The 17350-nt window shown below is 41.5% G+C and overlaps 3 protein-coding genes across 7 annotated transcripts in view; 1 reads left to right on the top strand and 2 right to left on the bottom strand.

Moving 5' to 3' along the window:
- Window positions 1-4463: 4463 nt before the first annotated feature.
- On the bottom strand, window positions 4464-9540 carry PPIL3 (peptidylprolyl isomerase like 3). 5 transcript variants are annotated; one of them, XM_059476403.1, is made up of 7 exons: window positions 9492-9540; window positions 8496-8542; window positions 7263-7337; window positions 6367-6460; window positions 5679-5746; window positions 5171-5289; window positions 4464-4860 (listed from the first exon to the last, which is right to left on the bottom strand). In XM_059476403.1, exons 2-7 carry the CDS (start codon window positions 8496-8498, stop codon window positions 4734-4736), a joined length of 486 nt encoding a protein of 161 aa, XP_059332386.1. In that variant the 5' UTR covers window positions 8499-8542; window positions 9492-9540; the 3' UTR covers window positions 4464-4733. The 5 variants fall into 5 exon arrangements, with proteins under 5 accessions (XP_059332386.1, XP_059332384.1, XP_059332383.1 ...); XM_059476401.1 differs by lacking the exon at window positions 9492-9540 and adding an exon at window positions 9239-9396; XM_059476400.1 differs by lacking the exon at window positions 9492-9540 and adding an exon at window positions 9195-9344.
- NIF3L1 (NGG1 interacting factor 3 like 1) lies at window positions 9291-14961 on the top strand. Its single transcript, XM_059476397.1, has 7 exons — window positions 9291-9390; window positions 9588-10016; window positions 10726-10888; window positions 11329-11455; window positions 11833-11971; window positions 13631-13714; window positions 14591-14961. Exons 2-7 carry the CDS (start codon window positions 9596-9598, stop codon window positions 14773-14775), a joined length of 1119 nt encoding a protein of 372 aa, XP_059332380.1. The 5' UTR covers window positions 9291-9390; window positions 9588-9595; the 3' UTR covers window positions 14776-14961.
- Window positions 14962-16198: 1237 nt separating this feature from the next.
- The window catches only part of ORC2 (origin recognition complex subunit 2), a 66355-nt gene continuing 65203 nt past the window's right edge, over window positions 16199-17350 (bottom strand). Inside the window, exon 27 of the mRNA XM_059476520.1 lies at window positions 16199-17286. Within this exon, the coding sequence (XP_059332503.1) occupies window positions 17200-17286 (87 nt within the window). The 3' untranslated portion in view covers window positions 16199-17199. The remainder of the gene's footprint in view (window positions 17287-17350) is intronic.

The following is a 17350-nucleotide window of genomic DNA, read 5'->3' on the forward strand; positions in this document are numbered from 1 at the left end:
CCTGCAGCCCAGGGATGCAGAGATCCACCTGCAGCCTGTGGAGGACACCACACCAGAGCAGGTGGATGCCTGAAAGAAGGCTGTGACTCCAGGGGAAGCCTGTGCTGGAGCAGGCAGGAACCTGTGGAGCTGTAGAGAGGAACCCACTGGAGCAGGTTTCCTGGTAGACTTGTGAGCCCATGGGGAACCACTGGAACAGGCTGTGCCTGAAGACTGCTCCTCACAGAAAGGGACCCGTGCTGGAAAGGCTCATGGAGAGCTGTCTCCTCTGGAAGGGACCCCATGCTGGAGCCAGCCATGGACTCTTCTCCCTGAGCAGGGACAGAAATAACTTGTGATAAACTGAATGTGCTCCCATTCCCTGTCTCCCTCCACTGCCTGGAAAGGAGGGAGGGAGGGGAGGATGATGCTATTAAGATTTAACTTCTCAGTATCCTGCTCTGATTTTGACTGGTAATAAATTCAGTTAATATCCCCAAGTCTGTTTTGCCTATGATGGTATTGGGTAAGGATCTCTCCCTGATCTCAATTTGTTCCTTTTGTTCCATTTTTTTCTCCCTAGTCCAGCTGTGGAGAGCAGTGACAGAGTGGGTGTGGTTTGGTGGGCATCTGTCACCCAGCAAGTGTCAACCCACCACATCTATCTAAAAAGTTAATAAAGTCTGAAAAATATCCTATGCACCTTGCACTTAGTACATCTCTGACAGATCAGATCCCTCTCTGCATTCTTGCATTTTTTCCTTCAATAGCTCTTCTGAACAGCACCAAGACTGAGCAGCCAGTCAATGAACTCAAGTGAATTCAGGTCAGAAAGCAATTCATTCAGCAGGGAGATACTGAGGCATTCAGATACACACCAGGCCACGAACAGCAGGAGCAATTTCAAATTCAGCCCCTGAAAATTCACATAGTTTATATTACAGGAGAAAAACACGGCAAGGAACAGATTTTCAGGTGAGATACTCAAAGTAGGAAAGCAACAAAAAATTACAATTATTTTTCTTTTAAAAGATTGGTTCACTGCATTTTACTTTATGATTTCAGGACCCCTATATTTTTCTTAAAGCATAGGGATTTAATAATTATCTTTTAGATATATATATACACATACATATTTTTAAAGAGTCTTGTGTCCAAATTAAAATAGCCATCTTAGGCAATCAAGATTAAATAATTTGTATGAATCTTTGGCAAGAAGCTTTTTTTTTAAACCATAAAAGATATACTTTAGCTTTACGACATCTTGGCTTAAGATCTAAATTTAACTGACAAGTCCAATCTTCAGGTTTTTTAACAGTGTAACAAAAATCAGAAAACCCACCCTGCTAGTGGAAGGCATCATCCATATCAGTGAGAAATTCAAATTTCTCACTGATACTTGAAAAAGTCAGGCATGACTCCCTTGCTATTTCAGTGATACTTAACCAAAATCTAGTTTAAAAGCTTGTCCTTGGATTTTAGAGTAGGGGCTAAGCAAATGCTTGTCATATTATAAATTTTGAAGGCATAAAAGTGATGCTTGTTTTTCAAATACTCCAGTTGATGGTTATTGTTCATTAATCTGCTCAAATATATTCAGTAAACAAATAGCAGGACCATGTTCTGTGGTATCACAAAACCTGTGTACAAACTATGTATTTTCACTGAAGGAAATGCAATCCTAGCAAAAACCAGTCAGCTACTAATATGAGCCAAAGGAATAAACTTCTATTATCCACAGAATTGCCCAGACCCAACAATTATTACTGACAGATGAGAATCTACCTTCTTAAAATAATAATAATTTCAAAAAAAAACAACTAAATTAAAATTGGTCCTATCACCTGTGGAGGTTAAGGATTACATGTATTATAAAGTGTCTTGTATTTCCTTTTGCCACCAGCTGTCCCATTAGACCAGATCCCTGGCTACTAGGATGCTCCGTGTCACATCCTTCCTTGGACTTATGACTGCAAACTTCAAAATTGTGTCATTGACAATGGCCTCTTTCATTCACAGAATTGGTTTCTGAATCATTACTACAAAAACAAAACATTTACTTTACAAAAAGTAAATGTAACTAAAATCATTCTAGTGCCCCTATGAAGGCAGCTTTTTATTTTAAGCTGCACAACATCTTTCTTGAAGTACCTTCAACTGAAAAATTAATCTGGTATCACATGATATGATCAGAATAATAAAATCTTAAAACATGCCTGCTGATACCAGAAGTCCAGAAGTTTTTTACCTGCCATGAGTTTCAGAAAGATGGTTGCAGCACTTTTTCTCCTGTGCACTTCGGAATGGCGTCCCTTTTCCATTCTTAGCATCGCTGCACCTTCTGCAAAGTGTTCTTTTTCTTTTATCCCTTTCAGGACCATCAGGACTGGAATTCCCCAAGTATAACAAACATATTTTACTCTTTGAGTTACAATCCACAGACAAACACCTAATTTTCAAAGCCATTAATTATCAAATTAAAACTATAATGACTGTGTTTTTCCTGAACATCCCAGTTTTTGGCTTTTTTTTCTGCTCCTTCTTCCAAGTTATTTTTTCATTCAAGAGCTTTTTTCAAGTTATTTTTGATAGGGGAACTTAAACCTGTATCCTTCTTAAAAAAAGCATTTTAAAGACAGTGTGGCTCGGACACTCCTGCCAACCTCCTCAGGCCCCTAGTGCTGCATTATCCAAGGAAGAAGAAAGGCTTCTGTGTGCTTAACAAGGGCAAATATTTCCAGGGGCTTTTCAATATTTCAGTGAAGTTTTTCTGTGGGAGACAAGAAAACGCGGGTTATCTCCCTGCCAGGCTGCCCCACAAGGAAAAGCGAGCTAACTCCTCACGCCGGCTGCAGCGCCTCAGGCCAGAGCGCGGCGGCGGCCGCCGGCCCCTCAGGCCCCGGGCGGGCGGAGCGAGGGGGACGCGGGGCCGGCCCTGGGTCCCCGCGGGCCCCGGATCCCCGCCCCGGCGAAAAGCTCCGTGCTCGGCCCGAGTAGGGGCTCCGGGAGGGGCTCCGGGTCCGCCGCAGCGGCCGAGGCCATTTTCTGCCCGCCCGAGAAGGCGCCGCAGAGAACATGGCGGCCTGAGGGGGCGGGCGGCGCAGGGGACTCCGACGTGCGGAATGGCGATTCCGTACCCTGCCGACGGGCCTGATAATCGTCCCTGCACTGCTCTGCACATGGCTGGTGCTCCTCTGGAATCGCCTTACCGTATCTGACAGACAGAATACAATTTTGAAAAGTTTCTTTGTAATTTTGTCCCAATAGGATCACTCTCCTTTCAATCCACAGCATTAGACTAAAAAAAAAAAAAAAAAAAAAAAAAAAAAAAAAAAAAAAAAGTATCTACATTTAATGTATGTCCTCCAGAGAGCAAAATACTTGGTGCTGCTGCATTTCACACTTTCTATGTAACAACAGCCTTCTCTTTGCGGAGGAAAAAAATACCTGAAATTGTTTCCAGTTCAGTACAATTTTAAATTATTAATTATTTACAGTTCTTTTGCACTGTAGGAAATTCCCCAGTATGTCCTTCCTCCTGCACATCAGTCAAGTGTGCCATTGCACGCTTCTGTTTACCTGCTACTGGTTATAAGAGATGAGCACAGAGCTAAAAGAATAAAATCCTTTACCTGACTGAAGCATTACACTAAAACATATTAGGCCTGGAACAAGGGCTGGGAGATTAAAGCAACATTCCATGAATATAGAAATATAGAAACTTTGTCCCCTCAAGCAAGTATTGATTAACTCTTCTCATTACCTCAGTAATCTGTACCTGACATACCTCTGCTTTTCTCTTGCAAATGAGTTCTCCTTATATTAAGAGGCCAAGTCTCCAAATGGAAAATAATGGTCTGAAGCTGACTGCAAGTCAGCTGGACCTTGAGACTCCCTAGGATTGCAAAGAGTATATATATTTATATACGAATGGGCTTTGCTAAGGGATACTCACTGAGTGGAAACAGGATTGGAGGAAGAAGTCCAAGATGGCTCTTATTTGTTCAACACCATGTGACCACAGCCTTTTTGGCAATGCTCTTTGTTTACCCCCTAGTCTTTGTGCAAAAAGATCATGAAAAACAAGCTACAGTAAATCCATGTTACCTAGTTTCAGTGAACAGCTATGTAAGGACAGAAATACTTACTCTTTCATAGCAATAGTCTTGTGCCAGAAGCAGAAGAAATTACTCCCATCTATCTTTTGGGAAGGCTAAAAATGTTATCATTCCAACACAGCAGCACAAGAGCAAACACTTCTCTAAATATGTTCTTTAATCTTCTGGGAGGGAAAGGTTTCATCTATTTATGACACTGCTCTCACCTAGGGAAAAAAAATGTGTATTTTACTTTACTCTTTTGAGAAAACTGAGTAAGGAAGATGACACTTTATGAGAAAGTTGCACAAAACTGGTAGCATGAAATTATAGCAGAGAACATTGCGTTAACATAACATCACTCAAAGATAACGCAAAAACCAAAGATTAGAAAAAAATTAAAGCTTTTTTATTTTACAAGTATAAAAAACAATGCTTAAAAATCAAAATGCTGGAAGATACTCTGGAAAACCTGGCTTCTGAAGCAGAAGACTTCTCTGTGACAACTCCCAAACAATGTTAAAGCTTCTGAAAATTCTGCATTCAATAAGCAAAGATATGATCCAGCTGAAGTAATCCTTTTTGATGGCTCTTTAAAGCCCATAATCTGGGAATTATCTGACCAGTCTCTGCAGAATGTGTTGCACCATTCTGTGGCTACAGAGCAAAGGGGTTGGCATGAATTGTAATGTCTTTAATGCGAACATCATTAAGAGGTCGATAGGTTTTCTCATTCACGGGCAGCTTCTCCAGCTCATCCAGGGTCTCCAAGCCATCAATAACTCTACAAGAAAAACACAAGTTCTGGACATTGCCTTCTAATAATGATTTAAATTTCACAGTTGAGGTATCTCAAAACACTTTACAGTCAAGTATCCCAAGGCAAAGACTTTGCAAGCAAATGATACAAAATAAGAAAACCAGAACATTTTATGCGGCCAATAATGTATTTTGAAAGGAAATACTAATCCATGATGGACTCTGAGAAGAAGTTCATACTCTGAGTATTTCAGGGCTCTCAAGCATTTGCTCGCGCCCTGAAATACTCAGATCCCTCCCACACTCTGACAGAGGTGTGCAGTTGAATCACTTACTTTCCAAACACTGTGTACTTCATGTCCAGGTGTGGCTGTTTGCCATAAGTGATGAAGAACTGTGATCCATTGGTGTTGGGACCATTGTTTGCCATGGAAACTACCCCACGGACACTGTGCTGAACAAGGGGAAAAACCTTAGCATGAATACACATCTGTGAAACCAGAAATGACCTGGGCAAAGTGCTCTATGACTTAGAGCTCTTCCTCAATACCATTATTAAGAGCAAATCTTGGTTGCTAATATATTCTATCAGAATCAGTAATTAGCTCTTCAAAATGGCTCTTACAGTGAAAAATTATTTCTTTGCCTTCAGTGCATGAAAAATGCTTTCAGAAATTCTTTTTACTTCTGTTTTCTGTGATGAAAACCCTCAAGCCTTACTTGCCAAACACAGAAATGCCTGTTCCTATTTTAATAATAAGCTATTGTTCTCCAACCAAAAGAAAATTATTGTAGAGAAAATTCAAATGAAAATTTAAGTGCATATTGAGAGCACAGAAATACCTTTAGATATTCACTGAATTCATCTTCAAACTTCTTGCCCCAGATGCTGTTACCTCCTTTCCCAGTGCCTGACAAAGAAGCACCACAGTAGAAATCACTGGATTTTCAGACTGAAGAATCCAGAAATTATGTTCTGTTACAGCATTTTACAACAAAGAGCCTGGACAGCCTGCAATTAGTTTGAGGCATGTTCCTTGACACTGCACTAAGACATAACTCTATATAAGGAACCTATTAAGCAGCAGAAGAAAACACTGACATCCTCAAATTAAATTCAATATGAGTATGAACAGACACAACTGAATCAGCTTTTCTCCCAAACAGCTGACACTGTCTGGGACATTTCTCCAAATGCTTTAGATGCAGCCTTCCAGGCAGAAACCACACAAAGCTCAGTAGTACCTGCTTCTACTTTAGTCAACAGAACCATCATATTTAGTGGGAACAGTTGGTAAAACTCAAGTTTGTAGAATGCATGATTACTTAAAATTGGGGTAATGTCTGCACTTCTGTAAGCCCACCACAAAAAATAATTTCATCATAAAAAACACTTATCAACAATACAATAACTCTTATATTTTTACTTTACTTACATTTGGGGTTTAATACCCATAATTCCTATTTATTTCCTTACATTTTATTTTTATGTACATTTTTTCCACAGAAAAACCCAGACAGAAGAATTTACCTAGTGGATCCCCTGTCTGAACCATGAAGCCCTTTATATTTCGGTGAAATACGCATCCATTGTAGTAGTTACTAGCACAAAGAGCCAGGAAATTCTACAAAAATCAAACAAACCATATTAACAAACAACAAACAAATAGTATTATCTTACTAAAATTACAGCATTGGCAAGACCAAAACCATATTAACAAACAACAAACAAATAGTATTATCTTACTAAAATCTGCTTTGCTTTGTGACCATGCGAATTCCACAGAGTAGTGCCACAGATCATAGCTAATAAACTCCTTTGATAGTGTCACACACAAAGAATAAAAAGCTTTCAGGGCAAGGCTGTCTGACTTGAGGAAGAAGCAAGAAGCCTAAGACATGCTCTCAAGTATCACTCCCATTCAACAATTTTATTTGGCATGTGTAAGTTTGTAATCAATAACTTAATGCCTCAGCTTTTTCATAAAATAAATGACATTTATTTCAATTTCAGTTTATGGCAAAAATTCAAAACTGGGGTCCCTGACAAACTGTGAGGGAGTCTCACTCTTTCAAACTAAAATCAAGTCTGTGAGGCTATGAATAAACCCATGGAAATTTGGGAATCCCATGCTAGGTGCTGTATTTCCCCTTAAAGGCAAAGGACAATTTGGGAGATGCTGGAACTTCAAAAGAAGCACCCTTAACTAAACCTTATCAAGAGAGAAACAGGCATGAAAAGTCCAGGCAGTAAGACAGAGTGCACAAGTTCCAGAGTGGAACAGACACTGCACCACCTTAAAATGTTGGTATTGCATTACATGAAAAGGTGAAATTGCAAAAGCCACTTCACCTCCTCCACAGTCTTCACTATTTCTACTGCTTTGTTTCACCACTAGGCAGTCCTACTCCTGGTACATGACTTACTTCACAAGTCTTTGGAGTACGCTCACAGAATAGCTCAATTTTAATATCTCCCACATCAGTATGCAGCGTGACAGCCTGAGCAAAAGGCAGAAAACAATAATTAAATCAGCAATAAAATACTAACAGACACTGTTTTATTTCCCAGCCCCATCGAGAACATTAACAAGTTTGCACTGCATATAACCACTGTTTCAACATATGGCCATAAGCAAGGCTACTGTCACAACCAATCCACATTTCCAGTAAAATCACCAGAAAGCACTTGGTTTCATCTCATTTCAGGACAAATCAAGTTTGCCATGGTAATGCAGTAGCTGTTGCATGCTGTTACACTCCAGAAATACATTATTCATTTGCAAACAGGACCTACTCAGTCACTTGAAAGTAAAGGTGAAGAATCAAGGTTGTATCTATTTTGGATGGTGCACATACCTCACTGCTTTATAACTAGAGCAGCAACTGATGTCTGCAGCCCTTTGATTAATAAGTCTAGTTCTGAATGGCAGCATATAAAATGTGCCTTCGCAGACAAGTAAATCTGCAAATTAACTTGCTTTTCTTAAGAATTTATAAGTCACCTTCATAAAATTTAAAACCAGTTACCCAATGACCTAATCACATTTATCTCTACAGGCCATATATATCACAGTGCTTCTATGGGAAGTGCTAAACTATGCAAAAACAATTACTGTGGGGATAACCCTACAGCAAAACTAATAAAAATCAGCATGATGCTGATACCGGCATACTGCTCCAAAAGTATACAAGCAAAGGAGACAGCTGTCCACAATGTCCATGAAGATGCTATAGAAGGTGTATGATCAGTTTAAGACATATATAGTCTTATCTCTATTTCTCAAATTACTATACTTTTAAAAGCCCATTAGTACAGAGGTTTACATATGCTGAAGCACAGGTATGTTCTTGCAACTAGACTAATGCTTCTGTGGCAAAAAAACCCAAACTAGATTATCAAATACATGCCAAAGTAGCATTAAAATCTGGGATCTCTAAAGTGAAAACATAATTAAGTTTTAGACTGATGTAAATCAACCTGTTTTCCTTTTCACAGTATCTTTTTTTATAAGTTTGAAATGAAAACCCTGAACTTTTCATGACAAACTCCTCACAGCATCAGAGTAAAACATGTATTCCTTTGAGATGGAGAGCAGCTATTCGCTTTCCAAGAGATGACCATTTCAGAAAACATATAAAATGTGCTTTTATTCTTACCATGCCTGCTCATCAAAATCTGAGGTAGCCTTCTATACAGCAATTTCCTGTAAACATAACATAAGTAATTTGTTGGGTTTTTTCCTGCCAATCCCCATTTGGTTTTGATTCTAAAATATTTGTTGGTTACATGTTTTTACACTACACTTTTCTACGATGCCATTCCAGGGACTCTGTGGCTAAATTTTTGCATTAAGCAACTACGCAGCATATAAAATATGAAAAATAACTAGAAAAAGACCATGTAGAGAACAGGGAAGAGGGCAAAAACTTTTTCCCAGGATGAACATTTTTACAAAGCAATTAGTTTTTGCAAATATTGTGGCAGCTGGCAGAATAGGAGATGGCAGAAATTCCCAAGTAAAAGTCACATATCATTATCTAACAGAAGTGTGATTTGGGGCCAACTCGTGACAGCTGTGAGCGCCTGCAACAAACAGGTAACTGCACCCAATCAGATTTTTAAAATATTTGTAATATTTTCAAATGAAGTGTTTAGAATGCCGGCAATAAAACCGTGGCTGTGTAGAAGCCGAGAGATTTACGCGGTAATAGCTCCTCTACACAGCTGCCCTCACCGCTGGAGCCCCGGCCCCGTGTCCCCATCTCAACCCACCTGCGCCCGGCTCCCCTCACCCAGGGCAGCCGCAGCTACCGCTCCCTCCCTGCCCGAGGTACCGCCACCGAAATGCCGCGCACAGCACAGGTGGGCTCCGCCCGCCCGGCTCCGAGAACGCCTTAACCTGCCGGGGCTGATGCAGACCAGCCCCCGCCGGGGAGAGGCGGCTGCTCTCCCGCGGGCCTCAGTTCACACCCGGCGGGACGTGAGCGCGGCGGAAGCGGCGGGGCCGAGCGCAGGTCCCGCCCCGCAGCGCCGGCCCTGCTCCGGCGGGAGGTGAGCGCGGTGCCGCGGGAGCCCCGGGCCGGGGAGGGCGCCCGGTACCGGGTGGTACCGAGTGATACTGGGTGGTGCCGGGGGTGGGCGGGCGCACTGACCGGCAGCGGGGCAGCGCCCGCAGCCCGAGCGGCCGTGGCCGCTGTTTGGGCGGCGGGTTCCCCAGGCTCAGGCCGGCCTGTGTTCGCCCCGCACAGGTCTCCGCATGCCGCTGCTCCGCCCGCCTCTCCACCGCGTCTGTGCCTTGGGCCGCCCGCCCGTCCGCCCCCTCATGAACCTCCGGGAGCTCGTTTCTGCCCTGAATGACTTCGCATCCCCCGCCCTGGCTGAAAGCTGGGACAATGTGGGATTGCTGGTGGAACCGAGTCCTCCCCACACTGTGAACACCCTTTTCCTCACTAACGACCTCACTGAGGAGGTGATGGAGGAGGCAGTGCAGAAGAAAGCGGACCTCGTTCTTTCTTACCACCCTCCTATATTCGCACCACTCAAGCGAGTAACGTGGAAAACCTGGAAGGAACGGCTGGTGGTCCGAGCCTTGGAGAACAGAATCGGGATTTATTCTCCACATACGGCGTACGATGCCATACCTCACGGAGTTAATAACTGGCTAACAAAGGGACTGGGTGAGATTCTGTTAAGAACAAACAAAATTATTAAAGATGTATATGCTATTTTAGGTGGGGTCTTTCATCATTTGCCTTCCAGCTTTCACAGGTGTGATTTGATACTGTTTTTATTTTTCCTAATATTTTTATGGTACTGTAACCCTAAATACATTTTAGGACATTTATCTTGGTGGTATATACCCTATAACAAACACAAGAGGATATTTTCAGATGCAGGACTCTATATTGGATGTATCTGGAACTGGTGGAGCATATTTATTGTCCAGTGTGTTTGCAATGATATCACTGACTTTAAATCACCACCTTTCATTTATAAAGTACAAGATCTCAATGTTTGCAAAGTATTTAAACTATGTGAAATTATTTTAGATTTTTATCCTGTATTGTGGCTCACAGATTACAATAGCTGTGTCTTTTCCAGCCTGTCATACAAACTAGGAACTCTTTTTGGTTTTGTGCAATCCTTAGGATGAAACTGATGGCATTAAGAATGGCAAATAACACATATCCATCAGCTTCTTTGGACTTAAGATAGACTGTGCCTAATGGAGACAGGAGAACGAAAAGCCCTCAGTTCTGGTCAGGAAAAAAGGATTTGAGTGCAAAATTTGCATCTTTGTGCCACATCTCTTAAACATAAATGCTAAAGCAGTGTTAGAATACTTACCCTGCTTTATAAGCCAGCAATCTTGTACTGTTTCCTCAGGCACCTGCACTTCTGTCCCACTGCATCCATCAACTGCGCTAAGCTCTCCAGCTGAGGGCACTCACCGGGTAGAATTCTGTGCAGATGCTGAGCATCTGGATGCAGTCCTGTCCAAAATCCAAGACATCCCAGAGATCTCTTGTCTCACTACTCTCCCAGTCAGGTATCTGCTCCACTCTCTGGTGTTGTATTCTTCCTGTTGTTTGAAACAATAAGTTGCTGTAATTGTATTTTCCTGTTCTAATAATTTTGTTCCTCTGTGCATTGCTGCTGTATTTTCCAGCAATAGAATGAGAAACTTAAGGAATAATTGTCCCTCTCTGGGCAATCTATGTCATGCTAAATGGTAATAGCAACTCAAGTCTAGCATCACATAGATCAGGGCTGTTAAAGAAGAGTATTAACAGGAAATTTGAGTTAAATTCCCATATTTGTTTCTTCCAAGACAAGTCTAGGCTTGAAATTACAATGCTGCCTTTTTTTCTTTCTCAGCAGTAGAACAGCCACTAGGATAAAATAGTAATTGTAATGCTGTAATATAGTAATTACAATGCCAAAATTTTATCGAGCTTCTTAACAAGCACCAGGCATGTCTTTCCTCAGGGTTGAAGGCGAGGAACAAACACGAGTCAGTCTGAACTGCTCTCAGAAAGCACTGCTGGAGGTGGTGGCATTATTGTCCCAGAACAGCCTTCTTTATCACAAGACCGAGATTCTTTTACTACAGAAGGTAACAAAATCACAAAGTTACTTCCTGTGAATGTATTACTTGTGGGAGCTGCATACCTTAAACACTGAAATGCAGTAGTCAGTGGCATCATATCTTTCCAGTGCTACCCCAGTGCTTTGAAATACTGGCATATGGGAATTTGAAGCCACACCCATTTTCCAAAGCAATCAAACTATTTATGTGGCCTGTACTAATTCTTAAAGCAGTTCCAATGGCTGGCATAGTTCATATGTTACATTTGAGAACATCACATACATACTTCTTTGTAAAGTTCAGTGTTGTTCCTGCAAGCCCAATATACTCATCCTGTACAGTGTGGACAGCAATGCAAGCATCTGGAGTCAACTTTCTCACAGTAATTCTCTTTTTTTTTTCAGCCTCCTCTTCCCCATACTGGAATGGGACGCCTGTGCACCCTGAGCGAGCCGCTCTCCCTGTCAGACACAGTGGAGCGCATCAAAGGGCACCTGGGGCTCCCCCACGTCCGCCTGGCCCTGGGGGTGGGCAGGACACTCGGTAAATGGGCAGTGATCCTCCTGGCCCTGGGGCGGGCAGGACACTCGGTAAATGGGCAGTGATCCTCCTGGCCCTGGGGCGGGCAGGACACTCGGTAAATGGGCAGTGATCCTCCTGGCCCTGGGGCGGGCAGGACACTCGGTAAATGGGCAGTGATCCTCCTGGCCCTGGGGCGGGCAGGACACTCCATAAATGGGCTGTGATCCGGTAAATGGGCAGTGCTCCTCCTGGCCCTGGGGCGGGCAGGACACTCGGTAAATGGGCGGTGATCCGGTAAATGGGCAGTGATCCGCCTGGCCCTGGGGCGGGCAGGACGCTCGGTAAATGGGCTGTGATCCGGTAAATGGGCTGTGATGGGCGGTTAGCCAGACTGCCTGCCGGGGCTGGCACTGCAGGAACACAGGGAGCAGCAGTGGGTGCATGACAGTGGACAACACTGCTGTCTTCACCAGGTTTACTTCCAAGAACTAGGAAGCACTGTTAAGAAACATCATCTTAGAATTTACAGTCATATGAAAAGAATCTTGTCTGTATTTTAATGGGATTCTATAGGTTAATGTGGTGAAGGAGGACAGTACAAGTTGAATGAAAGATATAATTTTTTGTAACTTATATAATCACTAATTTTTTTTTCCTGCCCAGGATATCAGGCACAAAGGTGTACTGTTTGATTGTATGTTCCCTTTTTGTGACTGAATGTTAAAATTCAGAGCACTTTAAGAATAAGACACTTCATAGTATCATTATGAACACAGAACAGTGTTTTGATGAAAGATAAGAAAAAGAAGGTAAACTAGCTCAAACAGTGGGGTCATTAGTAAGATGTGGAGTAAACATCCTCTTATCCCAGCTACCTATCCTAAAATCCAAGGACCACAGCTGGTAGAATTTGTGAGAGTAAATTTGTTAAGAGCTCATTGTAATTTAGGAGGCAGAAATCTTATTAGACTGACAATTGCACTAAAAATCCCCAAACTACTTCAAAGACTTTTTATGATGTGATGTGACTCCACTTAAATCAACAGTAATTGCAAGGCAACATACTGTAAAACCTTAATAGATTTTGAAAACTCCCTGTGTTGTGTGTCCCCTCTCCTTAGTGAATGTAATATATATGAAAAATTAAAATTCATGTCGCTGTCATATATGTAATAACTTGGAATTAGCAATCACAGCAGATGGACAATTTTTATTGGCATGGAGCAGCTTTCAGCTTGCATTAAGACAGGCCTTCTGAGAGCTGAAAGTTAGGAACCAGTATATCTCAGAGGCAAAGTGCTGCCTTAGTGGCATCATTAGTTGGGAAACTAATGGTGGTGGAACACGAATCCTGCAAAGAGTAGTGGCCTTTTAGAGACTTCAGAAACCCAACTAACACGTCCCTAGGAGAAAGGTCACCAGCAGCCAGCCTCTATGCTGGAGTTTTCTAAAAAGTTTCCAGCCCCTAGGAAAAAAATCTATCACAGAGGATTTTGTTGTATTGTCAGAGGTGTTACAGGGCCATGATTCTTTCAAACTGACAGATATGTCTCTTCCTCCAACAAATTTACATTGACTCTAAAATCAAGGTAGCAGTTAACTGAAACAATTACTAGCAATACACACATGAGGGCTCAACAAAGGGGAAGGAGTTTAACTGTGGCACATTGTATCCTGCAGAATCACCAGTGAAGAAAGTTGCTCTATGTGCTGGTTCTGGGAGCAGTGTCCTGAAGGGAACAGAAGCTGACGTCTATCTCACAGGTAATAGACTGCTGTTTCATTATTTTTAAAAAAACAGTCATTAGAGAAAAAAACAAACCTCAGCAAAAAACAAGAGGGTTGACTGGCTTTTGAAAGACTTGACCACAAAGAACTACCTGTTATTTATAATTGAGAAAAAATTGGTTAGTTATTGGAACGACAAACTACCATTAAAGTAGAAATAACGTGGATCAATTGGCAGTGTGGCACAGTGAAAGATACTTGAATTAAAACATTGATTTACAGCATTTATCTCAATGCAAAATCAGTGCTGATGGCAGTGAGTTGCAACTTTCATTCTGTGTATTTCTCCTTTGCCAACATATATTTCCTGTATTCCCTACAGAATTCCCTAATGCAAAACAGAATATAATGTAGTCTACAGAACCTTCCAAAGAAACTCCATAGTGTGTCTAGCCAAAGGGCCACTTAGTCCATTATTGTCTCTTCCAGCAATGGGACAGCTATTCCCCGTGACACAGCAATGTGAAGGCTGCCTTGCATTCTGTAGGAATTGCTGCCCCTTCTCCCCCTTGTGTGTAGCCCTGCAGAGCTGACCCAGAGCTGCTTTCCTCTGTCCTTTCCAGACCACTCTGAGCATTTTTATTTTCTGCCCAAACTGGCAGAATTTACAACTACTCAAAGATGGCAAGGAATTTCTGTGGTTTGACCCAGCTGCATACAGGGTCTTTCAAAGGACCCTGGAACAAGAGTGTTCCACTTTCCTACTGAGCAGGTTGTGTTGCATTTCCATTATGGCCCATACTGCATTACATCACCAGCCTTTTAGCTGAGGTGCTCCATACATTGCAGAGACCTGGTTACCTGAACTGTACCATTTGTGATCTCCGTGACATTTCTTTCTCAAAATGGCAGGAGAGATGTCCCACCATGATGTGCTGGATGCAGTTGCCAATGGGATAAGTGTTATTCTGTGTGAGCACAGTAACACTGAGCGAGGCTTCCTGTCAGAGCTGCGTGAGGTACTCACCATCCACCTACAGAACAAAATCAACATCATTGTGTCTGAGAAAGACAGAGATCCTCTCCAGGTGGCATAGGGGGAAAAAATTGGAGAGAGAAAATTCAGTCAATAGTGTTATCTTGCACAGACCTATCCAACTGCAGAGCTTAATGAAGGTGCTTTCAATTGGTCCAGTAGAGAATGATTGTACTATATGGTACCTCAAAGTCTGGGGTATATTTTGTCATGTCAGAAAAATAAATGTTTGTTTTGGAATACCAAACGTTCGTTTACTTGATTACTGGACTGTATTGAATAAATTTACTGTTACTGCTTCATGTTATTAGATACAGTTGATAACCCTGATACTCAAGGAAAAAATATATAAAACCTGACTTACCTCCAGATTTAAGCTTACGCAGCAGTTCTACCCTACTACAGCTATGTCAAATCATGTCAGTGCAAGCCACTGATATTTTATCTAATAAATTTCAGAAATAGTTGTTAATGAAAGCATGGACATCAACTGTTTGCATTAGCAGTTGTACTAAGGCACCACTCAGATGCAAATAAATACAGAACACAAAGCAAGTTGTTGGTACTAGTATTCAGTTGCACAATCTACCACTAATGCAGCTTTAAGGCTTTTCAAAAGAGAGATTCTCAATTCAAAAAAAGCTTTGTAAAGTTGAAACTCAATTCCTTAACAAAGCTGTAAATTCATGTGCCTTTGTCATTTTCTTTTAAAAACAGTTTCTGTCAACTGTGGCTTTTAATTACAGGATTGCTAAAACTGAACAAGTAGTATTTTCACCACTGATAATGAGTTTAATTTTCCAAGTTATTTTTCTGTTGAGATTTTTTTTTAAGAAAGAATCTCACAGTTGTATACCCTACCATCTCTGGATGGTAAATATATTTCATTAGAAATTTGTAAAGATGTTAGCTCTATCCTTTTAAGTTAATAAAAGCAGTTCATCAAGCAGAGTCTCCATCTAATAATTGCATGTCTCATTCCACTTAAATGTATTCAAGTGAAAGAGATGATTGGTTTATCTGAAGCTACCTAGGCTATATAAAGGTCATCATTCTTACCAATACCATGAAGGCACCTCAATATGCTGAGAAGTGAGAAGGAATTTCTTCTATCTCAAGTAAAGGGAAAGGACCTGTATGAAGAATCAAGTTGACAGTGGGGTAGGTAAAAGCTCTAGGTTTCTAATACAAAAGTCAGGCCATACATCTCTTGCTTCTGTCAAGTACCAACTGAGGGGCAGATAAGGTACTATTGCTCCATGAGATGTTTTGGTTCTCTTTAAAAGCTATATACTAGTATTAAAAGGCAGGCAACCGATTCTTGATTTTGATGTAAGAAACAATGTAAATACTTCTACTCAGTAGTTTGAAATCTTCTGCACAGATATTTGACATAATAATGAATATGAAGCTTTTGCACAACTGCCAAAAGCATCTCGATCTTCCTGTAACATAAAAAGATTGTGAGAGACAAGACAAACTAATGAAAATTAATAAAGTACTTTATTTGATTGATTTGAACTATTACAACACTGAGCTGTAACACAGCTACCAAATATTAGGCATAGAGAGTCCCTGAAGTCTGGCTGGCAGACTACAGATGATGGAACTATAGAGCTTCCTCCCACATAACCGAGAAAAAAAGAATTGAAGAAAAGATGTCAAACTTCAGTAGCCTCCCAACCTCTAAAAGCTTAAAGGGAGAGCTTCTAAGTGGCATTTAAGGCCTCCTCCAGGATCAGTGGGCACTCCTGATGTAAAAAATATAAATATACAATGAAGATTTAAAAAAATAAACGAAAAAGCTTCATAGCCTCTTCATATTCCTGGATTGCACCTTGGAAAGTAGCAGGCAATGACATGAGTCCATCATAATTTTGATTATCTAAATCTTACAAAAGGATGTTAGTTTGGAACAAGTCCTTCAGTTTTATTGCCAGAATTTACTAAGTCACCTGCAGCATCCCAAACCCACTAATATTCTCCTTTCCTCATGCAGTCAAGACAGGTCTTGTAGCATTATAAATCTTGTCTTCATACACTGGAAGCTAGTTTTGTCTAAATGGTAAGGAGTACTGGATAGCACTCAAATGGGAAAAATTGCACCACTAGTACAAACTAAAGCTCTTGACCATCTTGTGATTTGCACTTCCCAAGTAAATTGCTCCAATAAAACCTTCATGTCTACTGAGGTAGAGAGCAGAAGGCACAATCTCACCAAGTTTGTTTTTCTGGCTGTGAGGTTGGATGCACAGATAGGAAGAAGGCATTGTCTGAGCTAAGAGACAAAGCAGACAAATCCAACTAGAGCGCAAGAGAGGCCTTGCTTACAGAATCATCATTCCAAACTACCTGAGGCAGTTGAACAATGGGCAAGATTCTTTAGAATTATTACTTATCAATGCAGCAGCTGTGAGGCTGGAGAAAGATCTGAGCATAGGCCCCTCTCCAGCAGCCTTTGCTGTAGACACTGAGGACACAGATGTTACACATCTTCATCCTCTTTCTCTAAGAAGTCGGTCAAGGTACTGTCATCGACAGGAATTAGTAAGTATTCCACACCATCAGCTCCCTGAGAACAGACATGCACAGACATTGTTAACACCAGTGTGCAGTGCCAGGCAAGCCACTAGACA

Source organism: Ammospiza nelsoni, chromosome 7, assembly GCF_027579445.1.
Source record: "Ammospiza nelsoni isolate bAmmNel1 chromosome 7, bAmmNel1.pri, whole genome shotgun sequence".
NCBI lineage: Eukaryota > Metazoa > Chordata > Aves > Passeriformes > Passerellidae > Ammospiza > Ammospiza nelsoni.